Source organism: Photinus pyralis, unplaced genomic scaffold, assembly GCF_008802855.1.
Source record: "Photinus pyralis isolate 1611_PpyrPB1 unplaced genomic scaffold, Ppyr1.3 Ppyr1.4_LG2, whole genome shotgun sequence".
Lineage (NCBI taxonomy): Eukaryota > Metazoa > Arthropoda > Insecta > Coleoptera > Lampyridae > Photinus > Photinus pyralis.
The window spans coordinates 51,030,757-51,044,085 of NW_022170403.1; the positions used below are offsets into that span (position 1 = coordinate 51,030,757).

The following is a 13,329-nucleotide window of genomic DNA, read 5'->3' on the forward strand; positions in this document are numbered from 1 at the left end:
ACTCTTTTTGTAGTATATTCTGTATATGACACTTTCGCGTTCTTTAACTAAGTTTCGTAAAAGTAGATAAAGTTATACTTTAACAGCAAGTGCCAATACGATAGTGCGCAGGGATAATAAAAGATGTCGCGAAAGCTACTTACGAACTAAAGTCACTAGATATAGAAAGTACCGCAATCATCCGCCATTTTTGGGCAAATTTGCTGCCAACTTAAAAAAATTGACAAATAAAATCTTAATAGCTGTAATTTTTTATAACCTAACTTCATAGTACTGTCATGTTTTATAAAAATATATACAGATATCTCCAAACAGGTGGAACAAACCCTAACATTAAAGTTACTAGAATCCGGTAACTTCCGCCATTTTTGGGCAAAAATCATGCGTTCTCTCTCTAACACACGAACCCAATGGATTGCGGTACTTTCTATATTTAGTGACTTTATTACGAACTAAAGTCACTAAATACAGAAAGTACCGCAATCCATTGGGCTCGTGTGCTAAGAGAGAGAACGCATGAGTTTTGCCCAAAAATGGCGGAAGTTAACAGATTCTAGTAACTTTAATGTTAGGGATTGTTCCACCTGTTTGGAGATATCTGTATATATTTTTATAAAACATGACAGTACTTTGAAGTTAGGTTATAAAAAATTACAGCTATTCAGATTTTATTTGTCAATTTTTTTAAGTTGGCAGCAAATTTGCCCAAAAATGGCGGATGATTGCGGTACTTTCTATATCTAGTGACTTTATTACGAACAGCACCATTGTAACCATACCTTGTAAATACTTGGAATTCATAAACCAAGTTGCTGATAACAAAAAATTCGCTTCAAAAAGATGAAACCATCCATGAAACAACACCTTTTTATAAATAAAAAAGTTTCTCAAATTGCAAAAAGAACATTTATATAGGTAATTTGTGAATGTTTATATGCTCCAAATCTCAACGAACAGGCGATTAACACGTGCACAGTTCCAGATTCCCATTTCAGATTTTTGTTTGAAATCCCCAAACTATGTAAAATGGCGCCACAGCCCACAATTCACATTGCAGTCCAAGAAAATCCCTTAGAATCAAAGCATCTCGAAATCTCCCGCAGGACAAAATTCCACAACTCCTCCTCCTCCGCGATCAAAATATATGTTGATAAATGACACCTGATAGTGAATATTAACAACCATAAATTGAATTTACGTTGGACTTTTAAAATTTTTACCCAAAATCGTCATGAAACCTTCATTTTCATGCCTACTTTATGTCAGGGAAATGTTAGTTTCCATGACGGAAACAGATCAGTCTACTTTTCCTGTCGCCTGTCAATTTATCGGCCGCACCTGTCACTTTACCAGCCGGACTTGTCACTTTTCCTGCCGCACCTGTCACATTGCTAAATGTCTATAATGACTCCTGTCATCAATGACAGATTGGCATTAATCAAAAGTTCTATATGAAAATCAAAATTTTATGTTAAAATACGATTTCGGGTAAAGTTTAATACAAAATGCGTCAGTAAAATGACATTACTTGCCTCGGAAATTAAAGTACTCGCACCCAAAGAGGCCTTGTACTTCAATATTTCCTCGCCAGTAATGTGTCACTTTCCTGACTTTTATGTAAATAACTATTGTTGGCTGTTGCTACCCTTGTGTAAAATATACGAAATCTTGACCCCTGTCGCAATTTTGTTGGGGCAAGGGTTAATACCTCGATTAATACTGTATTTGGAGTACATTTGGCCAGTGATTTTCAGATCATTACTAATTATCAAAGTTTTTTTTATCGTTTTCGCGATGATAAAATCATTTACGCGCGATCACCAAAACAAAAATGTTCGCTCGCGTATTAAGAACACAATACATTAGCACTCTATTCATGGTTGAAAATAAATCAGCCAACCTGTCGATTCTTCTACACAACGAAGTTCCTTTTTGCATAAATACGCCAGTCTATATTAGTTTTACTCAAAATGGCAACTCACAAAGAGTTTAAAAGCACATACGACGGTAATTTCGTCGAATTGGCGGCACAGTTTTCCCCTGTAATGCGGCAATTAATTTCAACTTTCGCAATAAGTATCTCACGTACGACTGTATAAATCTTCTGTACCCCTCGATTAGGTATATGAATTCGTCTTGAAACTTTCAGTTGAAAATAAATGTTATGCACTTAACTGTACATAGATTCGCAGAATATAGAAGGCAACCATACGTTGTTGAAAGCTCCGGTAATATCGACGAAAATCGTCAACAACTATGACCATTCGTCCTGACTTTCTTTACTAGTCGTTGCACAGTCGGTCGACCTTCGTCCGTTGATAAAGCCTTATTGGTTGAGATAAAAAAGTGGTTCAGTTGGGATTTCGTCATACAGTCTTTGGAGAAGAAGTCTCTTAAATAGCTTTCCAATTTCGGGTAATAGTGATCGGTCTGTACGAGTTGGGGTTGATCAGATCCTTCTTACCGGGTTTTAGAATAGTTATAAGTTTGCCAGATTTCCTACTGACAGGAAAGTTGCTGAGTCTTATACAGGAATTGAATAGTTCGACGAGAATTCCGGAAAGGAATTCCAGCAACGTTCTTAGTACGTTTCCGTGAATTTCGTCCAGTGCAGAAGCTTTGTTTATGGGGATTCTTCACCCCCCAGTCTTGTCTGGATTCCAAGCTGAATTGTTGGGAACGCATTTTCGCATAGAGAGGTTCGTCTTCTGTCGGAACGTCGCCAGGAAAGAGGATATTCAAAATCGCACCCATTGGCCCGTATGAATAAAAGTAACTTGCAAAATTCAAAGTAAATACTCGTAAGTGCCCTTTTATACTGGTTTGTTTAGCAGCGCTGCACTGCGTCGTGTCCTTCTGCTTAGCAGCGCTGCTAAGTCGCCCAGTGCGAAAGAGTATTTACGAGTATTTACTTTGAATTTTGCAAGTAGGTATTAAGCATTTGCTTACTTTTATTCATACGGGCCATGCTTGCATATGCTCTTGCAGAATATCTGTCATTGTCGCGGAGATTGGAACAAGTCTCGAAGGGAGCTTATTGAAAGGCTAAGAAGGTGAGTATTTTTATTAATTATTACATTACCCTAATAACACGCGCCACAGTACTTAACATACTTAGATAGGTTTACCTAATTGAAGTTTTCTGTAGTACAGCACAGTCACAGTAAAGTTTGTTTTGGGTCACTTCCTACCCGTATCAGAGATTAGTAGATTAATAGTAGTAACATTCTAGCAGATCCACTCTTTGTTAAGTAAGACATTTATTTACTTCCATTCTTCGCATATCACACTGCAGGTGTAGGCAATAAAATTATGGTCGGTGACGGATATTCGTTATTCGTAAAGAGTAAAAAACAGCAAATATAATTGATTGTGGTCATATTTGAGAACTTTTTGTTTCGTAGTACTAAAAGGAAGAACATTTAACTTGATATTTAAATTATACCAAAATGCAAAACCGATCAACAAGGAACACGTGAATAACTGTATGCATGCATCATCATCATGATCAACCTTGCTTGGGAAAACATTCCAACAGTTACTCTAATCTCGATCTTACTTCTAAGAATACCTTCAGTCTGACATTTGGGTATTCTTTAGATAATGTTGCAAGCGTTTATAAAAACATATCTCAAAAAATTCTTATACAAATCCACAATCGATGAAGGTTACTTGTCATCCTACTTGTAACAAAGTTTTGTTATTAATTAACAGCGATGATCTTTTGGTACCTGATGCAACGCGGTGCAGACACTGCAAGAAATCATTGCCCTTGACACATCCAAATGATCTAAGCCGCCTAATGAGCCCCGAATTTCCTTTCGTTTCATTTCCAGTTGACAATGCAGTTAAATAATTGGGTGCTTTTATACCAATTAAAGTTTATAGTTATTCAATTACGTGTTAATGAATCATTAATAAAGATTTAGTGCTTATGCCTCTTATTCAAGGTTTATGTTTTGGAACAATTATCTCAAAACGATATTGCGTAATAAATGATTTTTACCGTCGAAGCTGGTGTAATAAATGACACATCCCTTTGTGGTACTGTTTTCGCTAAGTGAAGCAACAAAACAGTACTAACGGATCATGGTTGAAGTACAAAATTAAACACTTTATTTGTTCACCGGCTTCACAAATGAATGGCTTAAGAATAAACGTCATTTCACAGTTACTTGCTCTTTAAATATGAATATTGATTGCATTATATCTCATTGTAGGTAGGTATTTAATAATAAACCTATCACGATTAAAAAGATAAAGCAATTAAGTGAAGATAGGAAAGTTTGACACACATTCTTGAAGAATTTAATTTGATGTTCCCAATTTGTGAACAAATATTTTATGCCAATTTTGTGGTAAAGTTAATCTTTAAAAGATAATTAAAACGAAGGTCTCGCGAGTTTTTCTATACCTCCTTTCCTTTTCTTACCACAGTTGTTCTTTCTAGCAGTGCAGATATGTAAAGAAAACTGAAAGAACAAAAGGAATGGGTAAAATAGTTGCATTACCGAGTAAAAATGAAAGCTAACGCTAGGGGGTTGTTCTTTGTCTTTGATAATAATGAGCTGGTGTAGTACTTACGAGTATAAGTAGCAAGGAAAAACAGGAGGCGCACATGTCTGCGGCTTCACATCATCCTGCGCCACTCACTCTCACTCGCCGTCCGCGTCCTTATGAGCTTTACGAGCCACTACTTATCGCACAAGATTGTTACCACAAATACAAACTGACTCTGCACAGTCTGTACCAGCATGCTCCGATAGGCAAGCGCCACTTAATTCACCCTTCACTGCCCACACCTTCGCTTAATACATTGAACAAGACTAATGAGCATTTAATTTTAAACCGACCAATCATCGTGCAGCGATTTTGAGGGGACGGGATTCACAAATTTTAAAAAATTCTGCTAACAGATTTTAATGTGATTTTACATTTCAAAAGTTGACCATCGTTAACTATTCTGATAATGACAATTTTTTTAATATTTACCTATGTAATGTATCTCTATCGACAAAAAATGTTACCTACCAACACCTGAGAGTCTTATAGAGGTAGTCCAAGATTTAGAAAGACGGTGCCATTACTTTTCGTTGTCAATCAAACACTTTTATCTAATAACTACATTACTACACGTGTAAGAGTTGCTCAACCAAGTGTGCAGGTAATTAAATTTCATGTAAGTATATACTATGGGTTATTGAGCGTAATTGCTACAAGCATGTTAATATTCACATATAAAGGCAAATACTTCTATATTATACCATTGAATAATAATTATTCAATGATTATACTTTATACACATAAAATCGAAAACGAATGATGCCAACTTTTGCCTTTTATTTAATGCCCGATGCGTTAAATCCAAAATAACGAAAAATGCAAATTTTTCACACTGTAGGGTGTCGTTATATTGCATATGTGTGCGAACAATTTGGGCCCGAATTATTCGCTTCCGGACAATTTGTGCTCGGATAATTCGCTCCCAGGACAATTCGCTGCCAGAAAATTCGCGCCTAGATTAATTCGCTCCGGCAGAATTTTTTAACAGAGTGTTAGTTGGTTTTCCTAATAATTTTTAAAACTTATTGCCAAACGAGTGACTGGTGTTGAATGTATTAAATATTATTGCACATTCGCTCGAAAGTCACTGCAGAAGTGCATTAATTTCCTTTAATTCCTTGGCATATTTTTGTATTTTGGTATTTGATCTGGCTGCCGTCTGTGCATGTTTCCCCGGTTACAAGCGCTCATAGTCGGTGCCGAATAAACAGCAAGCAGACAATCTATTCTCTTTATGTGTGTACCATAATATTACCATAATCAAGACCATACCTAGCTCACCACCATCGGAGCTAGATAAATGCGAGTGGCAATCCTATACGATTGTATACGATCTTGTTTTGACTCACAAAGTGATAAGTATAAAGTTATAACGGTTTATTTTCTTCATTACAAGCATTATAGTGTTCACGCGATATTTACTTGAAAGATCCTCGTAACTTTTTAATAGATAGCTCCATCTATTGTTGAAATTTAACAACGTAATTATACCGCGCAGTGGTTGTAGATTGTCCATTTTCATTTTCCTCTTTCTTTGGTGAGACGTAACAAAGTGCACTGTCTTTGTACAAACGGCTGAGACATTAGTTACATTTTCCATAATTGAAGTGTACGATACCTTTTCTTTAGGTTTGGTTTGGCTGTCATCTGTTATGCGATAATTTTCCATCGACAATATAATTGTTGCCTCTTATTTAAGAGGTATGTATATTTTAGGAGATCAAAGAGAGGGGTTACCTTTGATTTCTATTAGGGTTCCAATTTTTAGTTTTAATGTTAACAATTCTGTTGACGTATGTAAACGGTCCTAGCGGTTCCAGACTACCCTTAGAGCCTCTTCGTAACCTAAGGACCTCTAAAATCTCTCTTCTACACAACCTCCTGGTCGTCAAGACAACCTGTGTATGATTGGTTGCCTACGTTCAGGAACACGGTTCTGGGTAGCTCAATATCGGAGATCGAGGTCCACCACTATTTAAAACTTGGTAGAATATAAGTAATATATGGATTAGGAAATATATACACAACTAAATATTTGCCAAGCTTTTGGATCCGGCATTGTTATATAACTGTACGCGTAGATTACAGCAGGATGTTTCTAATGAAAGGTGAGCTTACAGTAGATTTGTCGCATCTAAATAATGAGCTACTCCCTATTTAATTAGCTACTTCCGTTGTTAAAAATTCCACCCTCCTCCTCTTTTAAGTACAAGTTTATCTGGAGGTTTTATCGATGTGCTTAACCATTTTGGCGCAATACAATATTTAAAAAACGTTCGATTCTTCTTTTTGACTTCAACAGTTCAACATCATCATACACAACCTCACTCTTTCGTACATTAATTTTTCATTTCTGACCACTACTACATAACATCGTTAAAAAAAATGTTGTATTCATTTCACTTCATCAATGACGCTCGGCCTGAAGATGACCGGTTAGGTCGAAATCGATAGCCGCATAAGACAAATACAAAACGTGTTTACAAAAAATTTCTTTAAACTCCTTTCCTCGACATTATCATTGTCAATATTAAATTCTTCCATACTCATAATTGATGTCAAAATAGTATATTGAAAGACAAGTGTTACAATGCGACCTATTGTAATACGACTATCTTGTGGCACGAGTGGCGTAGCGAAGCGGAACCACGAGTGTCCACAAGATAGGAGTATTACAATAAAGCATTGTAACACGTGTTTTTCATACTATTTTTTCTATTTCGGGGCTTTAATTTAATTAAAAAGTAATTATGAAAAACTACAGGAAACTTAAGAATTAATATGTCTTAAGTTGGCAACACCATTTACGTTGACAAATTTTAAGTTGGCAGCGTAGATAAACACAACACTGACATTTGGAAACTTTAAATTCCGTGAATGTGTAATTTTATATTCGTAGATAAATTTATTTATGGTGGATGTGTAAACTGCTGATTTGGAGTGTATTAAGTTCTTCGTGTACCAAAAATCAAGGAAAACACATAAATTTTACGTAATTTGATTTCACATCTGATGATTTGACGTTGACGTCTTGGCGAACTGCCAACTTAGAGATGAAAAGTTACCAAAAACAATGTTACAATGGAACTCATTGAAACACTGTTTTTGCCGAAAACAGTTGCACAAAATTCTCATTGTGACACCGAAATAGAAAAATATTCTAGAAACACTCCGCAGCGTACACTTTTTTATATGAAAATGATGCATTAGCGTTCGGAGCCTCTGACGTCGCGCGGGCTATCTGAGCTATCACGCGGCCGGCAATGTTTCATAAGTATTTTGAGGACCTAAATGATTTCAGAAAATTTGTATTTTTTGGTAATCGTAATAAAATTATGTAATCTTTAAGAAAATGTAATTAAAAAAAAATGCTAAATGAACCTATTGCAGTGAAACTTTTTTTTTCGAATTTTCAAAAACTAAATCCAGATTCGTGATTTTTATGGTCAAAAACCCCCAGATACTAAGTTATTTTGTCGAAATCAGAATTTTTTCGCTCGAGTGCGCCCTTTCGCGGTAGGAATTTTGAAATTTTTTTTTCAAACTTGGGTAAGGCATACCTGAGAACCTATTCAAAAACGTGCCACCCATCTTTGTAACTTTTATGGTTTTTGAGAAAAAAATTAAAGAAGAATTCCAGTTCATCACTTCTTTGGGGGTAGCTCCCAAACGGAACAGCGCTCGTCTTGATTCCCTCTATCGCCCAATTTTTTACATATTCTTACAGTATGCCACATGTAACAAGCCCATTTAAAATGGGTCAAACCCAATTACCACGTAGGGTTACACCAAGTTGCTCTGCCGCTTTTTTATATCCGCTTTAGGGGTTTATTGAGCGGTAGAGCAAAACGAAACGATGCAAGCTTTATAGAGGAGTCGATGGTGTCCGTCTGTCTGTCTGTCCGTGAACACGATCACTGCCAAATTTTGCACAGTTCTGTTGTCCTATAATGCTACATGCAACAAGCCTATTGAAAATTGGTCAAATCCACTGGCCCTAGGGCTACACCTCTCTCTATGACCATATGTAACAATCCTAATGAAAATGGGTCAAATCCAATGATCCGTAGCGTTACTGCGAGATGCTCTCCCGCTTTTTTGATCCACTTTAGGGGTTTATTATTTGTTATTTTTATGAAATCCACATTTTCTTTTAAAATGATCAGTAGGTACCTACCTATTGTTATTGTTTTGCATTCGAACTTTAGACGAATCTTATGTTGATTTATAAATATTTTTTAAATTAAACGTTCATATCAATAAAGTGTTTCAGTACCAAACATTAAATAACATGCAAGGATGAAGGATTTAGGAAAAACGCAAAAAGTTAAATTAAGGTATGTGATTTTTAAAATTATTTGACCAAATTTTCGATAATTTAATAAATTGCGCCCCCACATCGAAAATAAACGGTTATTGGAAGCTCTGCAGATACGGGTGAAGCATCTGCGCATCATCATGCACTGGTCAAAGCGACACGAGCGTTATCGTAAAATTGTTCACAGTAAGTGTAGGCCCTATCAAAAACGATAGACTCCCCAAATTCATATTGACCAAAGATAATGTGGACCCATAAATAATCCTTTCTTTGTGGGAATCGATATTTCGTGGTCTAGTCGCAAGTGGGTTTTGGAACAATAAATCTGTCGACTACGTAAGCTGTGCCTGCGGCGCTCGGTCTACACGCCTCATTTATTCTTAGATCTTGTCCTCTTTTTAATAAGCAAACCATATGTGTAAACACAAGGGATGACCACCCGTGCAATTAATTCGTACAAAATTTAGAGGTCTTTACGAGAGCTGGCTGAGCATCGATGGTGGTGATGATACTTTTCGGATTTTTAAGATGATATATGCGATGAACTTCCAACTTCCTGGCCGGTCAATTTTGCAAGGGCGAATATTCTCCGGGAAGTTTTCTTGGAACCAAATCTTCCGCGTGGTGACTAAACCCGCGGTTAATCTTCATTAAGTATTCCGTGTCTCCGAAGTTGTAACCACATAACATACTTCGATTCAAATTTTCTACTTTGTACTATATTGTGCTCCTAGCGTACTATAATGTAACGAAGGAAATAAAAATTGTGCTGTGCCCAGTTTCCTGCAATTTCAATTTTCCGTTACCGGGTTACAACTTCGTAATTAACCAAACGGATTGCGCTGTGTGGTGTGGTGTGCTCTTGGCCCGTTTTTCCATAAATTGAAATGTTCGCCCTAGAGCTATAACCGCTTGTACGCTGTACGAGTAAGTATATCAACATTTTCAAGCAAAATACGAAAAAGTGCATACGATTTTCAGTAGGGGAATTTTTTGATCTCAGCTCGCGTTCGGAAACGTGGCTTCTAATCCGGCTCATATTCAATAGCACTGATACTTGAACTCGTAGAAATCGATTGGCGAAAGTCTGACATCGCGGTCTCTTTCGTTCTCGAGGACCAGACGGATGGACAGACGGACAGGTGAACAGACGGTGGACAAAACCATCACATAAGGGGAACTTCTTTCGAAAAATTCTTACATTGTGTTGCTGTGAATGTTGTGGTGCTAATTGTTCCAAAACTTTTTGTTACTTAAGAGTGTGCAGAAGATAGTGGGTTACTAACGCAAATATTTAAAATTCATTGCCAGGACTCTTAAAGGCTACAACCTAAAAATATTTTCACTGAAATTGCAATTGTTGGGTGTAGACTGTAGGGTGATTTATATCAAAGCTGCATTTTTTTAGTGGAACCCCCGTACCTATATTAGTTTAGTACATATTTCGATTCCTTGGTCAATTGTAGTGTGACTTGTATTTATTCAAAAAATAGATATGTCCATTGTCCAGTTATCGCAGTTATCGTAAAACTTCAAAGGCCGTGAATCTGTAGTTTTACTAATCATGAAATATATTAAGATACGCCGAACGGTCAAATGTTACACTTTTTGTGTTAAAAGAAATATTACTCCCGTCAATTTTCAAAATTTCAACAAAGGTGATTTTTTTAAATGAAACTACAAGTTTTTTTATTGCATTTAAATGTAGGATTTGCTTACTTTTCTATTAACGAAATAAATTATCGGTATGTACCTAATGTTTGTTGTAATTCAACAATTGCTAATAATTCACAGTGTTTTTCGATTCTCAAAGCCTAAAAATGATAAACACCAATTAAAATTATAAAACATTTAGGTACATTTAAAACAAAAACTCAAAAACCACAAACACCAAAATAAAAGGTAGGTATAAGCATTAGAGGAAGTATTTCCTCTATGGTATAAGTAAATAGAAATACTTAAAAGAAAAATATCACTTACTTCAATAAATGTTTGAAATGTCTTCCGCGCTGTACCAAACATTTGTTGATGGGTTTAGAAAACCATTCATGTTACTAACCCTGGGATGAAAAATTCGATTTATGGGAAAATGGACTTATCAGCACAACGCAGCACACCCCTAACACAATACTTCGTTTAATCAATCTGGTTAATGTTGTTGTTAGACCACGAAGTTGTAACCAGGTAGCGGATAATTGAAATTGCGGAAATCTAGGCACAGCACAATTTTTATTTCCTTCGGCGCATTACAGCACACTAGGAGCAAAATGTAGCATAAAGTAAAACCAGGTGTCAAATTCTTGACAGAATAGCTTCCAAGCTGAAACCAAAAATTGCCAACATATGTACGCACTTACAGACGGGAAAAATTTATTCTTTAAAAGTTGCTTAAAATGATCTAAAACGTCAACATTTGATAAAATTTCGCATTGTACCTAGTTCCATAAATAAGAAAGTTGCATTTCTACGCATGCGCAACACGATTTTTGCGCATGCATTTTGTTTGCTTTTATTAGAGGGACCTACCATCCAATTTTCGTTAAAATTGCTCCATAAATAAGAAAATCCGGCCCGTTATTTTTCTGTTCGGTATGCCTAAAACATATATACAAAATTTCAACAAAATCCGTCGAGCCGTTTTCTCAGAAAATTGCCAACAAACGTACGTACGTACGTACGTACGTACGTACGACGGAAAAAAATTTTATTCTTTAAAAGTTGCTTAAAATGGTCTAAAACGTCGACATTTGATGACATTTTGAAATGTTCAAAAAACGGCTATCGCAATAGCTACCTAGCACATGCTAGGAAGCTAAAAATTGAATTGAAGTAAGTTGTGGTTACAACACGAATCCCAGAGCGGATACTTTGTGGTTTCAATACCCATAAAATAATATTAAGTACTTAACATTTACATAATTGGTTTGGTAGGTAGTCTAAAATAACAAAAAATGGTAAAAATCAAAAATACCACAAAGTGGATTATTTGACTTAATTACTCATTTCCTTTTTGGGAAATAAAATTTTATGAATGATACAGAAAAAATTGTTTCTCTATGCAAAATGAAATTTTAAATAACTACCTAATACACCACAATTTTATTATAAGTACCGGACCAGTTCGTAGCGCGATAACATAAAAGGCGGCAATAAACAGCAGGTTCATAGAACTTGATCCAGCACGTAGTTATGCAACCTATAGTACATTACCGTACAACACGCAGCGAATCGCTACGTTATAAAGCACTTTCGGTTCTATAGTTGAGTGCGACCCGTAGGTGTGACCATGGTATACATTATACAATGGTGTGACCAACTATTGTTATAAATTTATGACTTCGTTATAGTTCTAATCATTAGTTCAATAGTTTGGTTTAGGTATGGTTCTTACCTTTACAGTTGACAAAGAGTAAAAGGACGATTACTGAAAAGTAAAATTTCACTAAATTGACTGGACACCATGGTATTTTTAAATTATTATGTGCAGTGAGGATCATTTGAATTTCCCGGAACAAAACAAACAACAAGAAACAATTTCAGTGGCGTAACATCGTGCATTCCCTAGAGAGGAATGATAAACGATGATCGTAAATAACAAGCAGAAATTATACGAAACGACAAATGAACTGATATGTTATAAATTATGCATATCGTTTCTGTTCCTTTCATTACAATATGATTAATATACAGTATACAATTGGTACAATGGAGGTACGCCACTGGTCAAGAAATGCAAACAGCATAAAAGAAGCATAATAGCATAATAGAATTTAAAAAGCAAAGCAGATTAGTAATCACGATTAAATTGGCTTTCAAATAATGTGCCATTTGCGATAGGATTCCAATTAAAATTTTAGGAGTTAAGCTCCCTACGTAGAGGGGTGAAGACTTGGGATCGTGGTTTGTATTCCAAAAGTTGTCCCCCTCGAATACAAAATTGACGTATCCGAGGATTTCTCGAAATTTCTAAATTTAATACCCTAAAAGCCCTATGTATACTTCTCGATGGGCCACTCTGTATAGTGTTTCTAAAACACTATAATGGCGCAAAGATTTTTGTTCACGGCGCATTTTAGCGTATGATGAAAGCATTGTATAACAATGATGAAAGGTACGATGTAGTAGAAAAAACATGTTAAAAAACGTAACTTTTGAAAACGTTAAGTTAGCCCCACGCCACTTTTTAAAAATTGTTTATGCCTTAACCGTAATGGCGCTAGCTTTAATTCAAGTGGCGCAATTGAGCGCATAACCAGATGTATCGAGTGGCACAAATACAGGTAGCAAAATGCGTTATGGGGGTTCCGTACGTTCACTCGGCCCCTCCAAAATGCTTTTTCGGGTTTCTAAAAAAACGATAATGGCGCAATAGTTATTATCGATGGCGCATATGAGGGCATTCATTTTAAAATAATACAACTATCAAATCTCTCAGTAGGGGGCCAAGT

At 36.0% G+C, this 13,329-nt stretch overlaps 1 protein-coding gene across 2 annotated transcripts in view; it reads right to left on the minus strand.

The window, feature by feature from the left end:
- The window catches only part of LOC116165192, a 58,073-nt gene extending 52,921 nt beyond the window's left edge, over window positions 1–5,152 (minus strand). Inside the window, exon 1 of one of the 2 annotated variants that reach the window (XM_031479500.1) lies at window positions 5,032–5,152. Coding sequence is in view for 1 of the 2 variants with exons in the window: in XM_031479499.1 (XP_031335359.1) it covers window positions 4,585–4,620 (36 nt within the window). In the remaining variant the exon portion in view is untranslated. Of the gene's footprint in view, window positions 1–4,584; window positions 4,986–5,031 lie in introns of those variants that run through there. The other variant, XM_031479499.1, reaches the window with a different exon arrangement.
- Window positions 5,153–13,329: the final 8,177 nt, after the last annotated feature.